General features: G+C 43.1%; 1 protein-coding gene across 1 annotated transcript in view; it reads right to left on the reverse strand.

Annotated features, from left to right (window-relative positions):
- Positions 1–3,063: 3,063 nt before the first annotated feature.
- Positions 3,064–19,665, reverse strand: part of fmnl1a (formin-like 1a) — a 34,086-nt gene continuing 17,484 nt past the window's right edge. Inside the window, exons 14-27 of the mRNA XM_072693388.1 lie at positions 19,007–19,108; positions 17,289–17,595; positions 15,993–16,256; positions 15,377–15,501; positions 12,549–12,748; positions 12,197–12,431; positions 12,039–12,107; positions 11,829–11,909; positions 9,451–9,580; positions 8,994–9,157; positions 8,533–8,634; positions 7,437–7,538; positions 6,777–6,882; positions 3,064–4,044 (exon numbers count right to left, since the gene is read on the reverse strand). Of these exons, the coding sequence (XP_072549489.1) occupies positions 3,980–4,044; positions 6,777–6,882; positions 7,437–7,538; positions 8,533–8,634; positions 8,994–9,157; positions 9,451–9,580; positions 11,829–11,909; positions 12,039–12,107; positions 12,197–12,431; positions 12,549–12,748; positions 15,377–15,501; positions 15,993–16,256; positions 17,289–17,595; positions 19,007–19,108 (2,052 nt within the window). The 3' untranslated portion in view covers positions 3,064–3,979. The remainder of the gene's footprint in view (positions 4,045–6,776; positions 6,883–7,436; positions 7,539–8,532; positions 8,635–8,993; positions 9,158–9,450; positions 9,581–11,828; positions 11,910–12,038; positions 12,108–12,196; positions 12,432–12,548; positions 12,749–15,376; positions 15,502–15,992; positions 16,257–17,288; positions 17,596–19,006; positions 19,109–19,665) is intronic.

Here is a 19,665-nt window from a genome sequence, read left to right on the forward strand (position 1 = left end):
AAGATCCAGCCAACATGCTCATGTGGGGCTCACATGCATGGAACGTGGGCTAGGTGGCTTCCAAGTGGGACTTTTGGAAGCATGGACTCCAAATGAGAGTCATTGTTACAGCCCAACCTAATCTCACATGGGTCCCAGCTAGGCCTCATGTGCAGTGTACAACCCAGATGGGGCCCATGCTCAACCCCTCCTGGTCCCATCACTGTTGGGCCTTTATTTGTGGGACTAGGATGGAACCTGAGAACCAAAAAAAAAAAGGTCCTGGTTCCCAGTTGGGCTACCCATACAGGGCCCACATGGACATGTTAGCTGGGGACCATTAGTAAGATCAAGATGTCGGATGATCACTTACCCACCACATCCCAACTCATCCCAAAAGTACTGGATGGAGCACCACCACCCATCATTCCAGAGAACACAGTAGTTCCACTGCTCCACAGCTCAATGCTGGTTGTAGTCAATCATGATCACTAACAGGAAGTTAAGAGGCCCACAAGACATTGTGGGACTTTCAGCACCACTGAATTAGTAATCTAAGTGGGTGGATGTATATTTTGGGCTCAGTATTGATTTTAGAAAATTAAACAAATCATTAAATAATAAAAATACAGCCACATCTGTGCACTTTTTTGACGGCCTGAGGTTTTGCACTGCACTGTTCTACCTCAAATTTGGAATCTACTGGTAACAAGTCACAGAATTTTCATTTTCATAACAGTTATCGATGCAGACATTTTCCAACATGACTCAGAAATCACTACACATTCGTTCTGTTTACACCTGGTAGTACCATGCCTTTAGTATCTGGATAGTCTCTGGATCTACTGTGACCGGATTCTGTTCACACTTGACCAGATGACTACTGCAGCTCTCTTCTGGCTGGTCTCCCTCTGTGCACCATCAGGCCCCTGCAACTCATCCAGAATGCAGCAGCACGGGTCGTCTTCAACGTTCCTAAATTCAGCCATGTCTCTCCACTGCTGTGTTCTCTCTTTACTGGCTTCCTGTAGCTGCTGCCCACATCAGATTCAAAACCCTGATGCTGGCCTACAAAGCCAAGACTGGACCAGCCAGCTCCTCCGTACTTGATGGCAATGGTCAAATCCGATCTGCACCAAGAGCCCTTCCAGCTTCAAGTACTTCAAGATCCACGGAAGACGAGCGTCCAGACTTTTTTGTGTCCTGCACCGAAGTGGTGGAACGAGCTTCCCCTGGGTGTCCGAACAGCAGAGTCCAACACTCGCTGTATTCAAACCCAGACTGAAGACCCTCCTCTTCTGAGAGTACCTGGGTGAATAGCAGAGTGGTCACCTTACTGACTTGTGTTCAGTAGAGTCTAAACTTAGAGGATCTTTGAATTATTAGTCTATTCAAACTAGCTGAGGTTTTTCATGGGTAAATAGCAAAGCACTTTTGTAAGTCGCTCTGGATAAGAGTGTCTGCTACATGCCTTAAATGTAATGTAAATGTAGATAAGATCTGATTTTACCCTCCCGCTTATAAAAACACACCAACCTGTACATCATTTCCATCTTACTTTCTGAAAACAACGGGTTCTCATCACGGTTGCCCGGCTCCAGTTTAGAGGAACGGTGGAGGTTCTACAACGCAGTGGAGCAGTAGGTGGTTCTCACATTCCCTTAGCAGCTCTATCAGAAAATGCCACCGACTATTTAAACAGGGGAACAACCTCTGTAATACTGCTTCTTTTACCTAGCGGTAAGCATGAGCATGCACTCGCCCACCCACAGAGAGAGAGAGCGCGCAAGGGAGGCCACGATCCACAGTAAGTAAGTTTCGGCAGATGTATTTCTGCTTGTCGGACGGAATCCGTTAAAGGCACTATGAGGACACTTAATATGTGTACGACTGTGTGTATTAATGTACAAGGTTCGTATAGATGGTTGCCAAATGAAATTGGACACTGCTGCACATTGAAATCATAAGATTGGCAACTGAGAACTTCATCAAAACACCCCAAACAAAATGAGTGTAAGCTGAGGTTCTGCTCAGAGACTAATCAGAGACTTTAATGAGTCAGTCTGCATTGGTATTGCATTTACATTTACATTTAGGGCATTTAGCAGACGTTCTTCTCCAGAGCGACTTACAAAAGTGCTTTGCTATTTACCCAAGAAAACCTCAGCTAGATAGAATAGACTAATAGTTCAAAGATCCTCTAAGTTTAGACATTACTAAACACAAATCAGTAAGGAGACCATAGTACTCTATTTGCTATTGGTCCAAGTATTCTCTGAAGAGGTAGGTGCTGTTCAGACACCCAGGGAAAGCTCGTTCCACCACTTCGGTGCAGGACAGAAAAAAGCCTGGATGCTTGTCTTCCGTAGATTTTGAGGGATGGCGGGTCAAGCTGAGCCATACTTGAAGCTCGAAGGGCTCTAGGTGCGGATCGGCTTTTGACCATTGCCACTGCCATTTCTGGGGGACAATAAAAAATGGGCTGATATTGGTTGATGGTACCGCTATCACGTCAGTATGAGTTCCACACCTGAGTTCAGTTCATCAGTGTTTGGTTCTGAAAAGGGTTAAATTAACATCTGTCCAGCTCACATGTTGGGTAATAGGCACTTAATAGACTAAATGGCAATAAATAATGTGCATAACAGGGTGGTAACAAGTGTTTATTGTACATTATTACCACTAACAGTGTCATTAATTATGATTTAAACATAACAGGCCAATCAATGACTGTTGGAAACATGGACAGCATAACATCTCTCAAAAGTGAAGCAGCCTCTGCTGGCTGGTTGCAGTATGATGTGTAGCTCCGCCCATCCCAATATGTTTCAATGACAAAACTCCACCCATTTTCCGTCTCATTTTCTTCCTCAAACTGTCCTTCCATCTCCAGTGTCTCCAAATTCCAACAGTTTGTTTTCCCTGTGCTAATATCAGCCCATTTTTATTGTCCCCCAAAAATCAGTTTTAACTCTCTATTGTAAGAAGGCGGAGTTACACTTGGGAGGAGTGTAAAGTGATTGACAGCTTTGGCTGGAAGAGACCGGTCATCATTTCATGCTTGAAAATGTAACACAGACCCTGTTTTTTATGTTTTTTAATAATGTTTTAATGGTGTAAAATGACCTCAGTTACATTCATCTCTCAAAAACACTTTTTACAAATACTTTGGCAGTATGAACAGTTGAAAAGGGCACAGTACACAAAACAGCAGATCCCAGAACAGTGACCTAAATGGCCGGTATTTATCCTCCTTCATGGGGCAGATAGCACACAGTGGACCCTAATTTAACAAGTGGTAGCTGTATAAGCCTAGCATTTAGTGAGACATTAGGCTTTATATACAGTCATTATGAACAGAGTGGGCCTGGAATGTATGCCTCATTTAACACTGACACTCTTCACTGTCTGATTATGTAACGTTTATAAAAATCTCAGTGACGTTTCTATTTAAAAACACATTTTTACCAGTACTTTGACGGGTAGTTTAAATAAAAGCACTGGTGCTTTGTTTGAAATGCACGATTTAACACTGCCATTGATTTTCTTTACAAATATGTTGTATTTGCTGCATGTTGTTCATATAAAAAGCACAGTAACTGCAAATATCCAAAATGAATACAGAGTAAATATAAAAGTTGAACACACAGTATAATCCACTCAGGTCTTTCCAAAAAGGCCGTATATACAGCATATATGCTTCCAGTGACTGTTGATACAAAAGCTACGGGCATGTGCAGGCTGTGTATGTATGAGCCTGTGTATGGAGTGGACATGTTAGTGTGCACTTTGTGTGTTTCTTTAATCACAATGCACAACATGAGTCTGCTCTGGCTGTTAGGCTAGGTGTATGGTACGAGCCAGGTAAGTGGGTCTGAAAGTGTGTCTGCACTGTGTGTGTACTGCATAAGCATAATGAAGCTGTCTAGCTGGCTGTGGAGAGGGTGTAGGCGGGTATGTGTTTGCGTGTGCGTGTGTGAATAGGCATAATGAACCGCCGTTAGTTGTCTTGTCGCTGGGCTGGTCGTCGACCGTCTGCTCTCCGGTATGGTGAATTTCTCAAGTCTGACAAAACAGAACACACACGCCCACATACGTGTATAAATGTAGAGATGCAGTTAGATACATTGGCTAGACTACATACACCGACCAGCCGCTTCATTAACACCACCTCCACACCTGCTGATCAGTGTATATATGTGTCTCAAAAGTAAGGAGACATCCATATGTAATAAAATCCTTTTTTTTCTTTGTGTCTAAAACTGGATCACTGTCTGACAAAACTTTTTTTATTTTATTGGAGTGTTTTCTTACTTTGGACTCTCTCTCTCTCACACACACACACACACATATATACACACACACACATATATATACACACACACACATATATATATACACACACACATATATATATATATATATACACACACACATATATGTACACACACATATATATATACACACACACACACATATATATATATATATATATATATATATATATATATATATATATATATATATATAGTCTGGCTGTTACAAAAAATAATTGTGTTTTTTAATGTTGATGTAATTAAATTTTAATGTAATGATATAATGTAAATCTGGCAGTTGTGCTGTACGCCATGTCTGCATTACAATGGACCAATAAAAATGCTCCAAAATGACTTGGATTACAATCTTTTTACATTGACAGGTTTTTTTCCTTCTCCTGTGAATGTTTTCTTACAGATATGAGGTTTATAGGTATATATACAGTTGTGGTTGTAACTTTACACAGCACCTTTGGACAGAACCACGAAATCAACAAATGTAGCTGAACTGTTGTCTGGTTAAGGTGAAACTTGCTAAGGGACATTTCACCAAATATGAGGTGCACTGTATGAATAGTTCTGAGTCTGTAGAACTCTGTATATTTCTGATCTTGTGTTGACTGAGAAACACCCCAAAACTGTAAGCTTGTTCACATCCATGCCCATGATGAGTGAATGTAAACATCTAACCACATCTGTGTGCACATCATCTTGCTTTTAATCTTGACTTAAAGCTTGACTGGAAGCTTGGAAAGTCTCATAGTGTCTGGGTTGTCTGTGTGTGATAACCGGTATCTAGGACCCACAGAAAAACAACCCCAAGTCTATATTTGATCACAGTCTTTCTCAAGGTTGTGATGTTCTGTCTGGAGGAGGAGCACAGCAGTTCAACACAGTTTAATAAAACAGCTATTCAGACTGCATGAAAACCCCAGAACCAGGCTGTACACCAGCCCATCCCTCGAGGCCGCTTTGTGTATAGACATCATGAAACTCACACCGACAGGCTTTGCTGAATGGGCTGGGCTAGGTTTTCCAAAGCTTCTTAGCTTAAAGATGTTTCCTAATGGGTCAAGTGAGCATCCCACTGAAGACTCTCTCTCTCTTACAGCTAAAAGGATTTTAATACTAAGATGCTTTTGGGAAACTGGGGCCTAGTTCTGCTGTTTTGCAGAAGTGGATATACTCTTAAAAAGAAAGCTTTTAGAAATAAAGACAATAATCAGGCCTTTTTTCTGTTCCAGTCTGGTTAGGGACAGTGTGTGTTGCTGTGCCTGAGCAGGGAAATCGCCAAACTGTGCCGGACACCGGCCTTCCAGGACTGGAATTTACACAAACTGCTATAGACGAATCTCCTTTGGTTTTTAATGGGCATCATAAATCTAGATTTTCTGTTACATGAGATGTAACACATGAGTGTAAACAACTCTTACCCAGCCAACCCAGCCATGCTCATGTGGGGCCCACATGGGTTTCATGTGGGCTAGGTGGGTTCCATGTGGACGTGGGCTCTGAGTGGGTTTGTACATGTGTTGTTAATGGGTCCTAGTCGGGCTTCCCAAATCGGCCCCCCTGTTACAGTCCTCCTTTATCTCTCATGGGTCCCATCTAGGCCCCACATGCAGTATACAACCCAGATGGGGGCCACTGCCCGCTGAGGTCCCCTCTACCTGCGTCAGACCAGCTGCCACCTACCAGACCGACCATCAGGCCCCCCACCCACCACCACCCATACCAGACCAGCGGCATACCCTCCTACCCCTGCTACCTGTCTAATGACCATGTTAAAACCTAAATTGACTCGTAACTCTCTGCCACTATTAATATCACCACTATTAACTATCTACACCATGATTATTATATTATGATTATGATCAGAGCAGTTCAACAGTATAGATGGTTTGGTCATTTTTAGGGAGGGAGGGAGTTTTTCCTTGCCACTGTGGCCGTTGGCTTGCTCACTGGGGGTCTTTACAACAGTTGTAAAAAGCTATACAAATAAATCTTGACTTGACTTGACATGTTTAACCCCTCCTGGTCCCATTGCTGACCATGGTTGGGATTCATATGTGGGGGACAAACTATGGACAAACTATTCTGGTTCTCAGTTGGGTTAACCATACAGGCATCATGTGGACATGCTATCTGATTAAGAATCTCCACATGAAGACTAAAGGACTGTGGGGATGGTGCAGCAATATAAACACTAGCATACCATTACCTATACTGACTAAACATTAATCTTTGTATCGTTGATCATTGTATTTTGATCAGCAAAAAACAGGAAAAAAGCCTTTCAATGGAGGTCAATGTAAATTGATTGTATTCCCAGTCATTGTGGAGCATTTCTATTGGTCTATGAAGGAGAGAAAGAAGGTAAAAGAAGGTAAAGAACAACAGCTTTGCTTCTCTTCTTGTGTATCGCTACGTCACTATCAATCCGCCCGTCACTAAACTCTCCTGTGGGCCCCAATCCAGTACCTGTGATGATTCCCTCGATGGCTCCATCTGTGACCTGCGGCTTCACCTGCCTCTTCTTCAGCTCTGCTATCAGATCCATCTGAGGCATCTTGGGCATCATGGGACCCTAATGGAGGTAACAGAAGTCTCAGAACCAAACCAAGGCAATAAAGTCAACCATCTGTTACTGCCATGTACTGCAGGTGCTATTTCAGTCTACTTTCATAAATATAGAGGTGAAAAGGGGTCTTCACAGCAATGACATAGAAGAGACACTCAAAGAGCAGACAGTTCTGGACAAATATGGCCCAGTTCAGTCACTTGTGGGTCAGTTATGGCAACAGCAAGCGTGTAGCAGGCCAAAGCGTCCAGCTCCGTTTTAGATGTGTCATGGCATTTGAACTCTGGGCCACATGTGGCCTTCATGTAACCCATCATTTGAAGTGTTTGTGGAGCATTTCTATTCTAGGCCAAAACTGGCAGCTGTGGCTGTCATTCCGCAGTGGAACGTGGGCCGGATGAAAGTATGTATGAGTGTGGACCAGAACTGGGCCATGACTTGTCTCCTATCTGGGGGCCTTTCGGTGGATGCTTCCGTAAAGAACATCTATGTAATTGGTGTAGACCAAGGTTAATCCTTGAGCTGGTTCCTAGACAACTGCAGAGGCAGATGAGTCTGACCTTTTGTGGTGTGCTGTCTTTCTTTTTCGGTGATGGGGTTGACTGCTCTTCAGCAGCAGCACTCTCCTGCTTCTTTTTCTGCTCATTCTCCTGCTCCGCTTGCTGTTATGGACAAAGACAAAGAATCATGAATAGTTTAGTATATTATTCTGTAGTATTATTATCATTATTTATTCTATTGTCTCAGAGCTTTTTATTATAGGCTAATTTTAAGTATGACATATTTGAGACAATTCCTGGACTAAAAAGAGTTCTTTGGAGCAATGCCATTGAAGAACCACTAGTGGCTCCTTAAAAAACCTTTCGATTCAGGGTTAGAGTCCCCAGATGATCCACATATTTTCTTTATCCTAGCTCCTAGCACATAAATAGGGATAGGACAAAAATGTACACCTGCTACAAGCTATGTGTATGCATTTCCACATATGTGTCAGTCTAGCTGATTCATCCATTAGAAGGAGTGTCCACAAACATTTGGACATATAGTGTAGTTTGAATCTGGCGGTCGTTCTTTACATCGTGTTCAAATTCCAAGATGATTGGGCCAATAGAAATGCTCCAAAATGACCTGGAATAAAATCATTTCACATTGACTTCCATTTAAAGCTAAGAAGCTTTTTTCCTTCCTCCTTTCTTTCCTCCTTTCCTAACAGCATATAGACATGGGCGACAAGTCAGACCACTCAGACTGCCCATGCTAAACTTTGTCCACTGCCAAAAATGTCTACAATGGGCACACAGGCATCTGGACTGGACCTTAAAGCAATGGTAGAAGATTGTTTAGTCTGATGAGTCATGTTTTCTTTTACATTGCTTGGATTGGACCACTTGGACCTGTGGGATGGGCTGGATCCTCCTCTGCTCCACAGTGAATCCACCTCACAACTACACTTAAAAGATCTGCTGAAATGTCTTGGCGCCAGATACCACACGACACCTTCATATGTCTTACAGAGTGAGATGTTTTAGTGGTACGCAGATGACCACCAGGTCTTAATGTTTTGGCACATCAGTGTAGTGTTTATAGATTTCAAAATCTGAAATATAGTTTGTAAATGCTGCAGAAGAGCAGTGCTATATAACAAGAATTCCTCACCTTGTAAGCTTTGACAAATCGGACAAAGAGGGGGAAGAACATGGAGGGCTGGGTGGTCTTGGGGTTCTCTCCAAAATATTCCACCACTGAGAAATAAGCCTCCTAAAGGAGCACAGAGAAGCACAGTCAGGTCTGAATAGAACAGAAAACATGCAAAGCGTTGTCAGCGTTTTTCAGTCCAGTCCTCAAAGCCTCTAGATGGTCCTGTGATGGTCCTCAAAGCCTCTAGACGGTCCTGTGATGGTCCTCAAAGCCTCTAGATAGTCCTGTGATGGTCTTCAAAGCCACAAGATGGTTTATGCTTTGTCCCAGTTCTCAATACCCTCAAACCAAACCATAAAGAACACTGGTACTGGTGTACTGGGAGCTGGGTTACAGCAAAACTTGGCCTCTCCACTGCACCCAGAGGACTGGATTGCCAAGCACTGGTATAAATGAGGTATGAGTGCAGGTTCTCTGACCTGAGCCCTCTTGCCGTCTTTAACGAGAGAATCCAGCAGATCGCTGTTGGCTTTGACGAACTCTTTCAGCGCTGGGATGTCGTCCTGCACCAGAAACTCTTTCTTGGTTCCCTCCATTCCTCGCTCCAACGCACGCACGTCCTGCAATACGCCGTCCAAAGACACTGAGAGAAAGAGAGAGAGACAGATTTACCTCCTCCTTAAAATATAACCCTCCTTAAGGGTCACAAAAGTTTCTTTAAATAAGGTGAAGATAATCTTATATGTACATTTACACTAAAGGCATTTAACAAAATCTCAATTTTAACAAAATACCAGCTGTTTAATCAGTTAACAGAAATTTTAGACCCTTAAAATCAGTAATTAATGTAAAATATCATATAAGTGAGGCCATATACTGAACTCAGGTCATACATCAGTTTGCTATACTGTACATCTGAGCGTTTAATGCTCTTACCCAGACCGGCCTTGTCCACAAAGCACAACTCTGAATGGAAGGAGCTCAGGTCAGGGTATTTCTCCTGCACCATGCTCACGATGAAGTTCAGCAGGGTCTGAGAGCGATCTGTGGATTTGGTTTCCAGTAGCTACGAGTGAGAGGAAGAGAGAGCAAGAACGAGAATAAGTACAACTACTTACTGTCCACCACTATAACATTAGCTGGCCACTTTATTAGAAACCCCTCCCTTGAAGCACGAAAGGTCAGGTTGTGAGTTGCAGGGCTGTTTTTGGCTGGTGGACCTACTCTTAACCTAGCCCAGCACAGCAGTGAACCTTGGATGTTAATGTTAATGTGTGTTGGTCATTGGACTCGAACATTCAACAGACGTTGAATTTTAGGTGAAAACGAAACTCACATCTGTAATGAACCACCAATACTTACAGCCAACAACATATGAACATCTATCAACGTTAGAATTTTACATTGTGTGGACGTTAATGGTATGAAGTTGATGTTGAGTTTTGGTCACCATAACTCAAATGCTGGTATTTTAGGTCAGTACGGCCGCAGCATGTGCCGTTTTGAAGACTTTGGACTGTAACATCCAACAGATGTCCAGGATGACAATGAACAGACGTCAAATTTTGGTTGGAAATCAAAGTCATATATCTGTCAGAAACTAACATTAAGTTGTCATCAAGCTCTAAACATCAGATGGTTGTTGAATGTTGGTTACTTAATACCATGAGCCAGCAACACATCAACATCTAACAATGTTAGAATTTGATGTTGTATGGATGTTAACGTTACAAAGTTTTGATCAGCATACCTCACATTGGAAGACATTGGACTTGAATGTCAAACAGACGTGAAATTTTAGTTGAAAATAAAAATTGTGTTGAAGTCAAACCCAATTTTGTACAGATGTTCAATTGGTTGGAAAGTCACATATCTGTCAAAAACCAACACTGGGCTGACATCAAGATCCAACATTAGACAGACGTTGATTTCTTTTTACTTCATACTGTGACCCACAACATAACATCTAGCAGCATTAGAATTTCACATTGTGTGGATGTTAATATTCAGGGAGACCTTATTGTCATTCGCAATCAAATGTGGTACATGGGGTGGGACAAGGTCTCCCAAGATCTCCCAAGATCCCAGTTACATGCAAAGAGCAATTATGAATAATAATAATAATAATAATAATAATAATAATAAATCTAGACTAGAAAAAATGGGCTAGAAAAAAAGTAGCAGCAATCTAATCAAACGTTAATACAAACGTTGACGGCCAATATGACCATTTAAGGTTGGTGGATCTCATAAAATGGCCAGTATACAATCTCTTTAGCTTGCTAACAGCACATCTCGCTGAGAGGACACAATGAGAGGACAGCAGCTCTGTCTGGCAAGACTCAGAAATTATTACAGTGTTTTTACCACAATTTTAAAACTGTGCTATAATATGTGGGATCTGTGAGCCCATCTCTGTGCCATAAATCAGTCAATAAAAGCAGAACATGTTTTTTTGTTTTGTTTTGTTTTTTCTCTGTGAAAGGAAAATAATTGGGTCTTATTTTAATGCAAAATAACAGGGTGGTAAATAGTCTGTCTATGTATAGATTAAACTACAACTTAAAATATTCAAGAAATGCATTCTGTGGCACCTCTAAGGCAATGAGCACTACGAGTGTTTTAATCTAAAGAACAGAGACCATCAAGAACTGATTATATCTACTAGTAATGTATTATTTCATAAAATACTGGACACCTAAAATCTCCATTTTAACAAAATGATATCAGCTGTTTTTATCAGGTAATAGAAGTTTTAGTACATGGGGTGGGATGAAATTGAGATCTCCCAAGGTTCCAGTTACACCCAAAGAGCAATTATGAATAAATAATAATAATAATAATAATATTAATAATAAATCTAGACTATAAGAGGGCTAGAACAAACAAAAGTAGCAGCAATCTAATCACAATAAGATGACATGGGATGAAGCAGTAGCATAATAAAGTGTCCAAGTGTGGGTAAAGTGTCTCATTGTCCTCAAAAGTGTCAGTGCAGTGTGTTAGCTAGGTGATGACGTTTAGCAGACGTTGGGTTTTGGTTATCATAGCTCACTCAACTGACGCTGGTGTTAGACATAGTCCCGACATTGAATTGTGGTCACCCATTGTCACCTACATTCACCTTGATGACAAATGTTGATGGCCAGTATGACCATTTAAGATTGGTGGATCTCATAAAGTGGCCAGTATGTAGAGGTACTATCAACCTACCTGTGTATTAGTGTATAAATATCAGTGTAAGTGTAATAATGTGGATGATTTTAATATTAACACTAAAACACAATGGTCAGAATGCAAATGCCCAGGCTCACCAAATCAAGGCTCTGGAGACGGAAGCCGTAGGCCGCTCCTCTCTTGCTGCTGTTCATGTAGTTCCCGAAGGCCAGGATGACCTGAAGACGAGATATTCCACATGAATGCACTCAAAACATATCTTTCATATAAAGTGCGCAGGTGGGTGGAGCCTAAAACACTCCTTTATCGGTGTGCTGATGTGGCAGAGAGCTCCATCAGCCACTTACCTCTAAGATCTTCTTTAACTTGGTAGAAGACTTGAGGGACATGGAGGCTGCGATGATGGAGTCCAGTTGCTGTGGGGAAAAGGTAACAAGCATGACATTGACGTTCATTCACAGTCTAAACACATTCCCTGCTGCAGTGGACGTTAGTCAGCACTGACCGGCTGCAAGCGCTTGACAGTATCTGAGAAGTTGCCCATGAAGGTGAGGGTGCTGATTCGCTGAGCCAGCCGTTTGATTTTGCCAAAGCGCATCATGAAGCGGTCCTCATCGGACAGCTCCTCCAGGGGGCGCCCCTCCTTCTCGTAGTTCTGCAGCAGCTTCATCTCGTAATCCGACGGGATAAACCGCTCCAGCAGCTCCAGGAAGTCCAAGCTCAGAGCCTGCTGGTCATACCTGAGAGAGAGAGAGAGAGAGAGAGAGAGAGAGAGAGAGTTTTACTAGTAAAACTAATAGCAGTGCAGGGGAAAACTGGGAACCTCTCAACCGGTCCGTATAGACCGCCGTACGTACATTTCAATGGCGGTGCAGATTTTGTCCGGGCTCATGCAGGCCTTGCGGAGGGTGATGGCCAGGTTCTTGGCCTTGTTGGCCTCCAGGAGGGAGACTTTAGTTGGGGCCTTCTGAGCTTTCACCTTCAGCTTGGAGAGGTCTGATGGAGGACCCTGTGCTTTCGTCTTAAACTGTTCTGCAAACAGGTCCATGTTCAACTCCTGGGGAGTGAAGAGAAGGCACTTTAAGGCACAGCAGGCACCACACTAGGTACTAGCATACAGGGTAATACTTTACAATAAGAGTACATTAATTAACAGTACTTTAATAAGCATAACTAAATTGTTAAGTAATGTCTTAATGAATTATTCATTGATACTAATTAAGGCATTATTAAGCATTACTACATTTTAAGGAATGTCTCAATTAGTAAAACAATAGGTTAGAGAGATTACTTAACCATTTAGTACTATCATAATATTAATGTTAATTAAGGCATGCATATTAAATATTTCCAAAGGAGATACATAAGAATTCATCTATGTTACCAAATGAACAGTAATTAACCCCTTAAACAGCCTATGGCCTAATATCTATTCTTTCTATTACTAAAGAATAGCCCCACAAGTTTGTACAGAAGTGCCTCTAGTTACTGAGTAATACATTTACATTTAAGGCATTTAGCAGACGCTCTTCTCCAGAGCGACTTACAAAACTGCTTTGCTATTTACCCAAGAAAACCTCAGCTAGTTTAAATAGACTAATAATTCAATAAGATAAGCTTAGACTCTACTAAAGTCAGTATGGTGACCACCAAGTACTCTCTAAATAGAAGGGTCTTCAGTCTGGGTTTGAAGACAGCGAGCGCTGGACTCTGCTGTTCGGACACCCAGGGGAAGCTCGTTCCACCACTTTGGTGCAGGACAGAAAAAAGTCTGGACGCTCGTCTTCTGTGGATCTTAAAGGATGGCGGGTCGAGCCGAGCCGTACTTGAAGCTGGAAGGGCTCTTGGTGCGGATCGGCTTTTGACCATTGCCATCAAGTACGGAGGGGCTGGTCCAGTCTTGGCTTTGTAGGCCAGCATCAGGGTTTTGAATCTGATGACCTGGTCAGCAGCTACAGGAAGCCAGTGAAGAGAAAACGAAGCAGTGGAGAGACATGGCTGAATTTAGGAACGTTGAAGACGACCCGTGCCGCTGCATTCTGGATAAGCTCAGGTGCACAGAGGGAGACCAGCCAGAAGAGAGTTGCAGTAGTCAAGTCTCGAGGTGTCGAGAGACTGAACGAGCACCTGGGCGACTCTCTAGAAAGGAAGGGTCGAACTCTCCGGATGTTAATAATACATCCCTTGTGAGGGATCTATGCAGCTAGCTTTACAAAGTACTTGTTAAGCGTAATGCATAAAAACAACATCAAGCAAACATCTGCATGAAGACCAGGAAGGCTGAGCACAGATCCCAGCCCTTACCAACACGTGTTCATATGGAGGACGGAGACGTAAGCGGACTCCTGCCCTGCACATCTCAGTGTTTCTTGCTTTAGTACACTCACTGTAACTCAGGAATGGCTTGTCAATGAGCTGATCGGATTCATCAGGGAAACGGCTAATTGTGTAGCGGAGGAGGACTGGAATGGTAGCTTAGCGTTTTTGATTAGCATCAGGCTAACAGGAGGCGAACTTCATGGTTTCCTCTGTAATCAAGGGTATTAATTAAGGGAGTAACTGTATATTTGGAGGTGCATTGCTGTGAGGATTTGATTGCATTAAGCATCAAGAGCATTAGTGAGGTCAGGATGTTGGACGATCACCTCATCCCCACCTCATCCCAAAAGTACTAGATGGATCACCACTATCCATCATTCCAGAGATCACAGTCAGTTCCACAATGCTGGGGGGGGGGGGGGGTGTTGGCTTTACACCCCTCTATAGGGGTGCCACACCTGGCATTAGATTAGGCAGCAAGGTGGCAGTGGGTTCATGTTTATCTGCTCTAATCAGTGCTTCTCTACAAGGACTAGACTAGCTGAGTGTGTGCATTTGCACATATGTGTCCACAATGGGTGCAGCTTAATGGTGCACCTGATTGCATCCACTAGAAGGGGTGTCCACCAGCTTTTGGACAGGCAGTGTACGTAATAGCAAGTAATGTGGGATTATTTGGCTATGCTAAATAAGCTGTGCTAGCTAACGACTGCGAACTCTGAGCTCAAGGGCAAAACCAAAGAATCCAGCTTAAACTGTTGCCTTAGTTAATTAGAGTAATTAATGCATATAAACTGTATACTGTACTGTAGTAATTAGTTTTTATTTATATGATTATTAAATGATTAACTGAGGCATTAATTTACCATGTTGGCATAACATGTTGGTAAGTTCTGTTGATTAATGAGTAAAAAATATTAATATATAATATGTTAATTAGTGTTAATTAATAATTAATTGAGATATTTATTAACCATTAACTTGATTAATGCTTATTACTGTTATGAGGACTGTTAATGAATGTAAAGTGCACAGCCCTATGGGGCTGATTTGCTGCATCAAGGTCTAAATCCCAAAGGCCCAAAGCCTGAACAGAGCAGCAGACTGAAGGCCATGAGGAATCAAACACAGCTGAACTACAACCCAATACAAATGAGAGAGAAAGCAGAAAGAGGAGCATAACTAGGCTAAAAACACACACTTGGTCAGACTCATAAAGCATATTTAATTGTTAGACCTGAGAAGGAAGAGCTGTGGAGTCAGCAAGCAAGACTTAAGTGGCAGGAAGAGCATGCAGTGATGAGAGAGCGGAGTACCTCCACTGTGGGGGTTTCAGAGTCATGTTTTGTGTTTGTGCAGGTCTTACCTCAAACAGATGCTCATCATTCAGCTCACTAAACACTGTTCCTTCCAGTTGGTTGGGCTTCAGCGCCTGCCAGTTCAGCTGCGGCATCCGGAACTTTGTCTGGATGGGTTTCCGAGTCTGAGCACCTGGGGGATTCACCGAGAATTCAAGCTGTCTGTGTGATCATCAGTTTTACAGGTGTTATTTCCGTGCCCCCCTCCCTGCTTTTACACACCCCATTCAACTCAGGCCCGGTTTGTTAATGAGTTGATTACTTGGGTCAGGGTCTAGATGACAGGTTCTGACGTTACCAAGAAGGTGTTAAATGATAATTTACTGTAATGACCCATTTCACATCATTCTAGTGAACTAAGCTACACTACATGTCCAAATGTTTGTGGACACCCCTTCTAACAAATGCATTTAGCTACTTTAAGCTGCACCCATTGCTGACACAGAGCTTGTCAGGCGCCTGTAGAGCTGAACTATCAAATTATAGGGGTATAGGCATGGGCTAGAGGGGTATAAAGTCCCCCAGCACTGAGCTGTGGAGTAGTGGAACTGTGTGGAGCTGGTGTCCCAATACTTTTGTCCTAAAAGTGTAGCTCACCTAAATAATGAACAGTAGAGTGTTTACCTGTTTCACCCCCTGGAGCAGGTGGAGCTCCAGGAGGAGGAGGTGGTCCACAGCCAGGAGGGGGTGGAGGAGGAGGTGGGCCTCCCCCTGGTGGAGGAGGAGGAGGAGGAGGTGGTGGAATACCAGCCCCTGGAGGAGGTGGCGGAGGTGGAGGAGGAGGTGGGACAAATCCTCCACATGGCTCTGTGGATCCTGGCAGAGGAGGTGGAGGAGGAGGTGGAGGAGGAGCTGGGGAGGGAGTGGCCACATTGGCTGGTCCTGAGTCTGTTAGGGTGGAATTAAGCGAGACGTTTAGGTCAGATGCTGCAAGAAATTTCTCCAAGAGCTCTATTTTGAGGACACCTGAAGAAAGTGGCAATTATAGGGGTCCAATCACTACATTTGCTCCCACTTGGTCCCAAGGGCACAAAACGTCAGAACTGCAGTGCCAAATAAACAATAAAGAATTAAACAATACAGAAGAAGCTGGGATACTAAAAACAGTCCTCTATTACTGTCACCTTTAACCCTTTAAAGTCAAGTGCATCATATTTGACACATATGTGAGCTTTTTTAAGACCTCTGCAACACCAGTGCGATACTTAAACAATGAATTCTCTTAATTTTTAAATAAAACATAAATAACAACAATAATATATAACAGATTAAATAAATAATGAGGATAAATAGGTTTCATAAATATCATGCATGCACTGCAAGCACCACAAAAATACATACGAATGTGAAAAAAGAGAAATGCTGTGAGGGGCTCCAGGAGGTCTAATGTTCTAATCTGCTGCCACTAGAGAGCAGCCAGAGTCAGAGAGAGCTGGTCGGGCTATCTCTCGGTGGGTAGATGGCGCTCTCTCCCCTCACCACTCTTAAAGTGATGTTTGGCTGGCACAGGCGTGTGTTAGCTGGTGCGGTGAAGCCGGGGACCCAGCGCTTTCCTCCAAGCGTGTCGGTTGCCTGATGATGCCGCATCGGCGGTAGTATGGAAAGAGGCGGTGGCTGGCTTGGCATGTATTGGAGGAGACGTGTGTTAAGTCCTTACCCTGCTAGTGTCAGGAGCATTGCTAGTGCTAGGGGGAGCTAAAATCGGGTGGGTTCATTGGCAGTACCAAATTGGGAGAAAAAAGGAAAGTTTGACAAACTAATTATAAATTAAAATAATTGCTATGCCATTTGTCAGTCATTACAAAGGTCATCTTAATGACAACTGGTTGTAGGTATTTAGAATAGGTGTACAGGCTAATTATTATTATTATTTTTATTGCAGATTTATATATATACAAATCTATTCAGTCTAATGTGTACCTGTTTGAGTGACATCAGCTGGGGCAGGTCCTGGTACAGTCTGCACTATGGTAACAGGGATGACCTCAATGTCCAGACACCCAGAAGCCGTTTTTTCCAGCCGGACCAGACCTTTGTCCTGCAGCTCTCTCAGTTTCACCTCTAGCTTGGAGTCTCTGTCCTTCTCTTTCACTGCTTCTGTCTCTCTCTCCACTTGAGGAGACTGGCAGATCCTCTCTCGCTCCTTTTCTCTCTCTCTCTCAATCTCTCGCTCACGCTCCCTCTGCTGCAGAGTGCTCACCTGGGTGCAGGACTCCCGCAAACTCTCCTGTGGCACACACACACACACAAGGGGTTAGGTGGAAGTAAAGAACTGGACATAGGACCCGTTCAGTCTCTTTCTGATGGTAGACGCTGTACTTTGCCTTCAGCTGTGGCGAGAGCTACCTGTAGATCCTGTGATGACATTGTGATGAGGAGACGGTTGGAGACTCTTTACTCATCCTATGGTCTCTGCTCTTGGACTGAACCTGCTGGGACGTCCTGATCTGGCCCTGCTGGCGGTTCTTTTCAATGTCCTGTACTTGTAAATGATGTAGTGGACAGTGAAACGGCTGACTTCTAACTGTTCTGAGATCCTTTAAACCCCTTCTGCATCCACACCCTTCTTTCTGAAGGCCTCAGGGAGCTCTTTGGATCTGACCATGATGATGATCTTCTTCACCCCTCACTTCAACCATCAAGAGCAGACCAGCCTAAACGTCTGAGGTGTAAATAAGACTCCTCCAGAATAATCCTTTCCAACCATGTTCTGATCATCTATAGCTGATGTTCTGCACCTGACTCTAATTTTACACATTTGAAGCTGTAATAAATGAGGGGGGTTCAAACTTTTTAACATGTAATAAATGATGTTTAGAGACATTTCTTCAGTTGTGTGTGTTTAGTTATATCACCCCTATCTCTCAGTATTGATCACGTGACGATCAAGCGTCCATATGTTTAATATATATGCTCAACAAGATAAAGGTTTTGATAGGGTGTCCTATCAAACATACCCAGCCCGACCTGCTGGAACATTGCAGGCTGAGGTCCCCTCTACCTGCGTCAGACCAGCTGCCACCTACCAGTCCAACCATCAGGCCCCCCACCCACCACCACCCATAACAGACCAGCGGCACACCCTCCTACCACTGCTACCTGTCTAATGACCATGTTAAAACCTAAATGGACTCGTAACTCTCTGCCACTATTAATATCACCACTATTAACTATCTGCTGTATCTGGTTTGGTCATTTTTATCATTAATGTATAAATAGTTCTGACCAGAGGAGGACGGGTCGGGTCCCCCCTTTGTGAGTCTTGGTTCCTCCCAAGGTTTCTTCCTCCAGCTCTGAGGGAGGTTCTCCTTGCCACTGTCACTGTTGGTTTGCTCACTAGGGGTCTTTGATCCTTTATGTCTTACGTTATTTATTTTTTGTCTCTGTCTTTTACTAATTAATAATTATGTAAAGCTGCTTTGTGACGACAACAGTTGTAAAAAGCGCCATACAAATAAATTTGACTTGACTTGACTTGACATGCATATATACACATACAGATACACACACACGTGTTTGGTGCATTTGTATATGTACAATATGTACAACACATTCAATTTGAATTTCTTTGGCAAATGTTAATTACAGTATGCAAATAGTAATGCGTTCATATCTGAATCAGAGACGCTGTTCAGTACCTTCAGTAGAGCAGACTCTTTAGTGGCCTGCATGAGCTGCTTCTCCAGTTCAGCCACTTTCTCCATCTCTCCATTCTCATAGTCCTGCAGCCTTGTAGTCAGCTGCACACACATACACACACACACACACCCCAGAGGAAATAAACGTTTGAGTTCAGATCTTCTCTTAGTCTCATTATTTCTCGTAGGCATGGTTAAATCCTGTTTGAGACCAATTTCAGACTGAAATGTGATTTTATATCAAATAATAGACTCAATAAAGTGTGGAAACTCCACTCGCAACACTAGGAGTAATCGTCTCAACTGTCCAGGGAAGAAGGCTTTCGACTAGATTTTGAAGGAGCATTGCTGTGAGGATTTTATTGCATTCAACAAGAGTATTAGTGAGGTCAGGATGCTGGATGATAACCACCTCACCTCATCCTCAACTTCCCAACTCATCCCAAAAGTACTGGATGGAGCCCCACCATCCATCACTCCAGAGAACACAGTTCTTCCACAGCTCAATGCTGGGGGGCTTTATACCCCTCTAGCCCACGCCTTGCATTAGACAGCAGCATGGTGCCCACAGACTCATGTTGTTTATCTGCTCCAGAGAGTCCTATTCTATTGGCAGTACTTCTCTACAGGGGCTAGACAAGCTGTGTATGTGTGCATTT

This window comes from Salminus brasiliensis, chromosome 12 (genome assembly GCF_030463535.1).
Source record: "Salminus brasiliensis chromosome 12, fSalBra1.hap2, whole genome shotgun sequence".
NCBI lineage: Eukaryota > Metazoa > Chordata > Actinopteri > Characiformes > Bryconidae > Salminus > Salminus brasiliensis.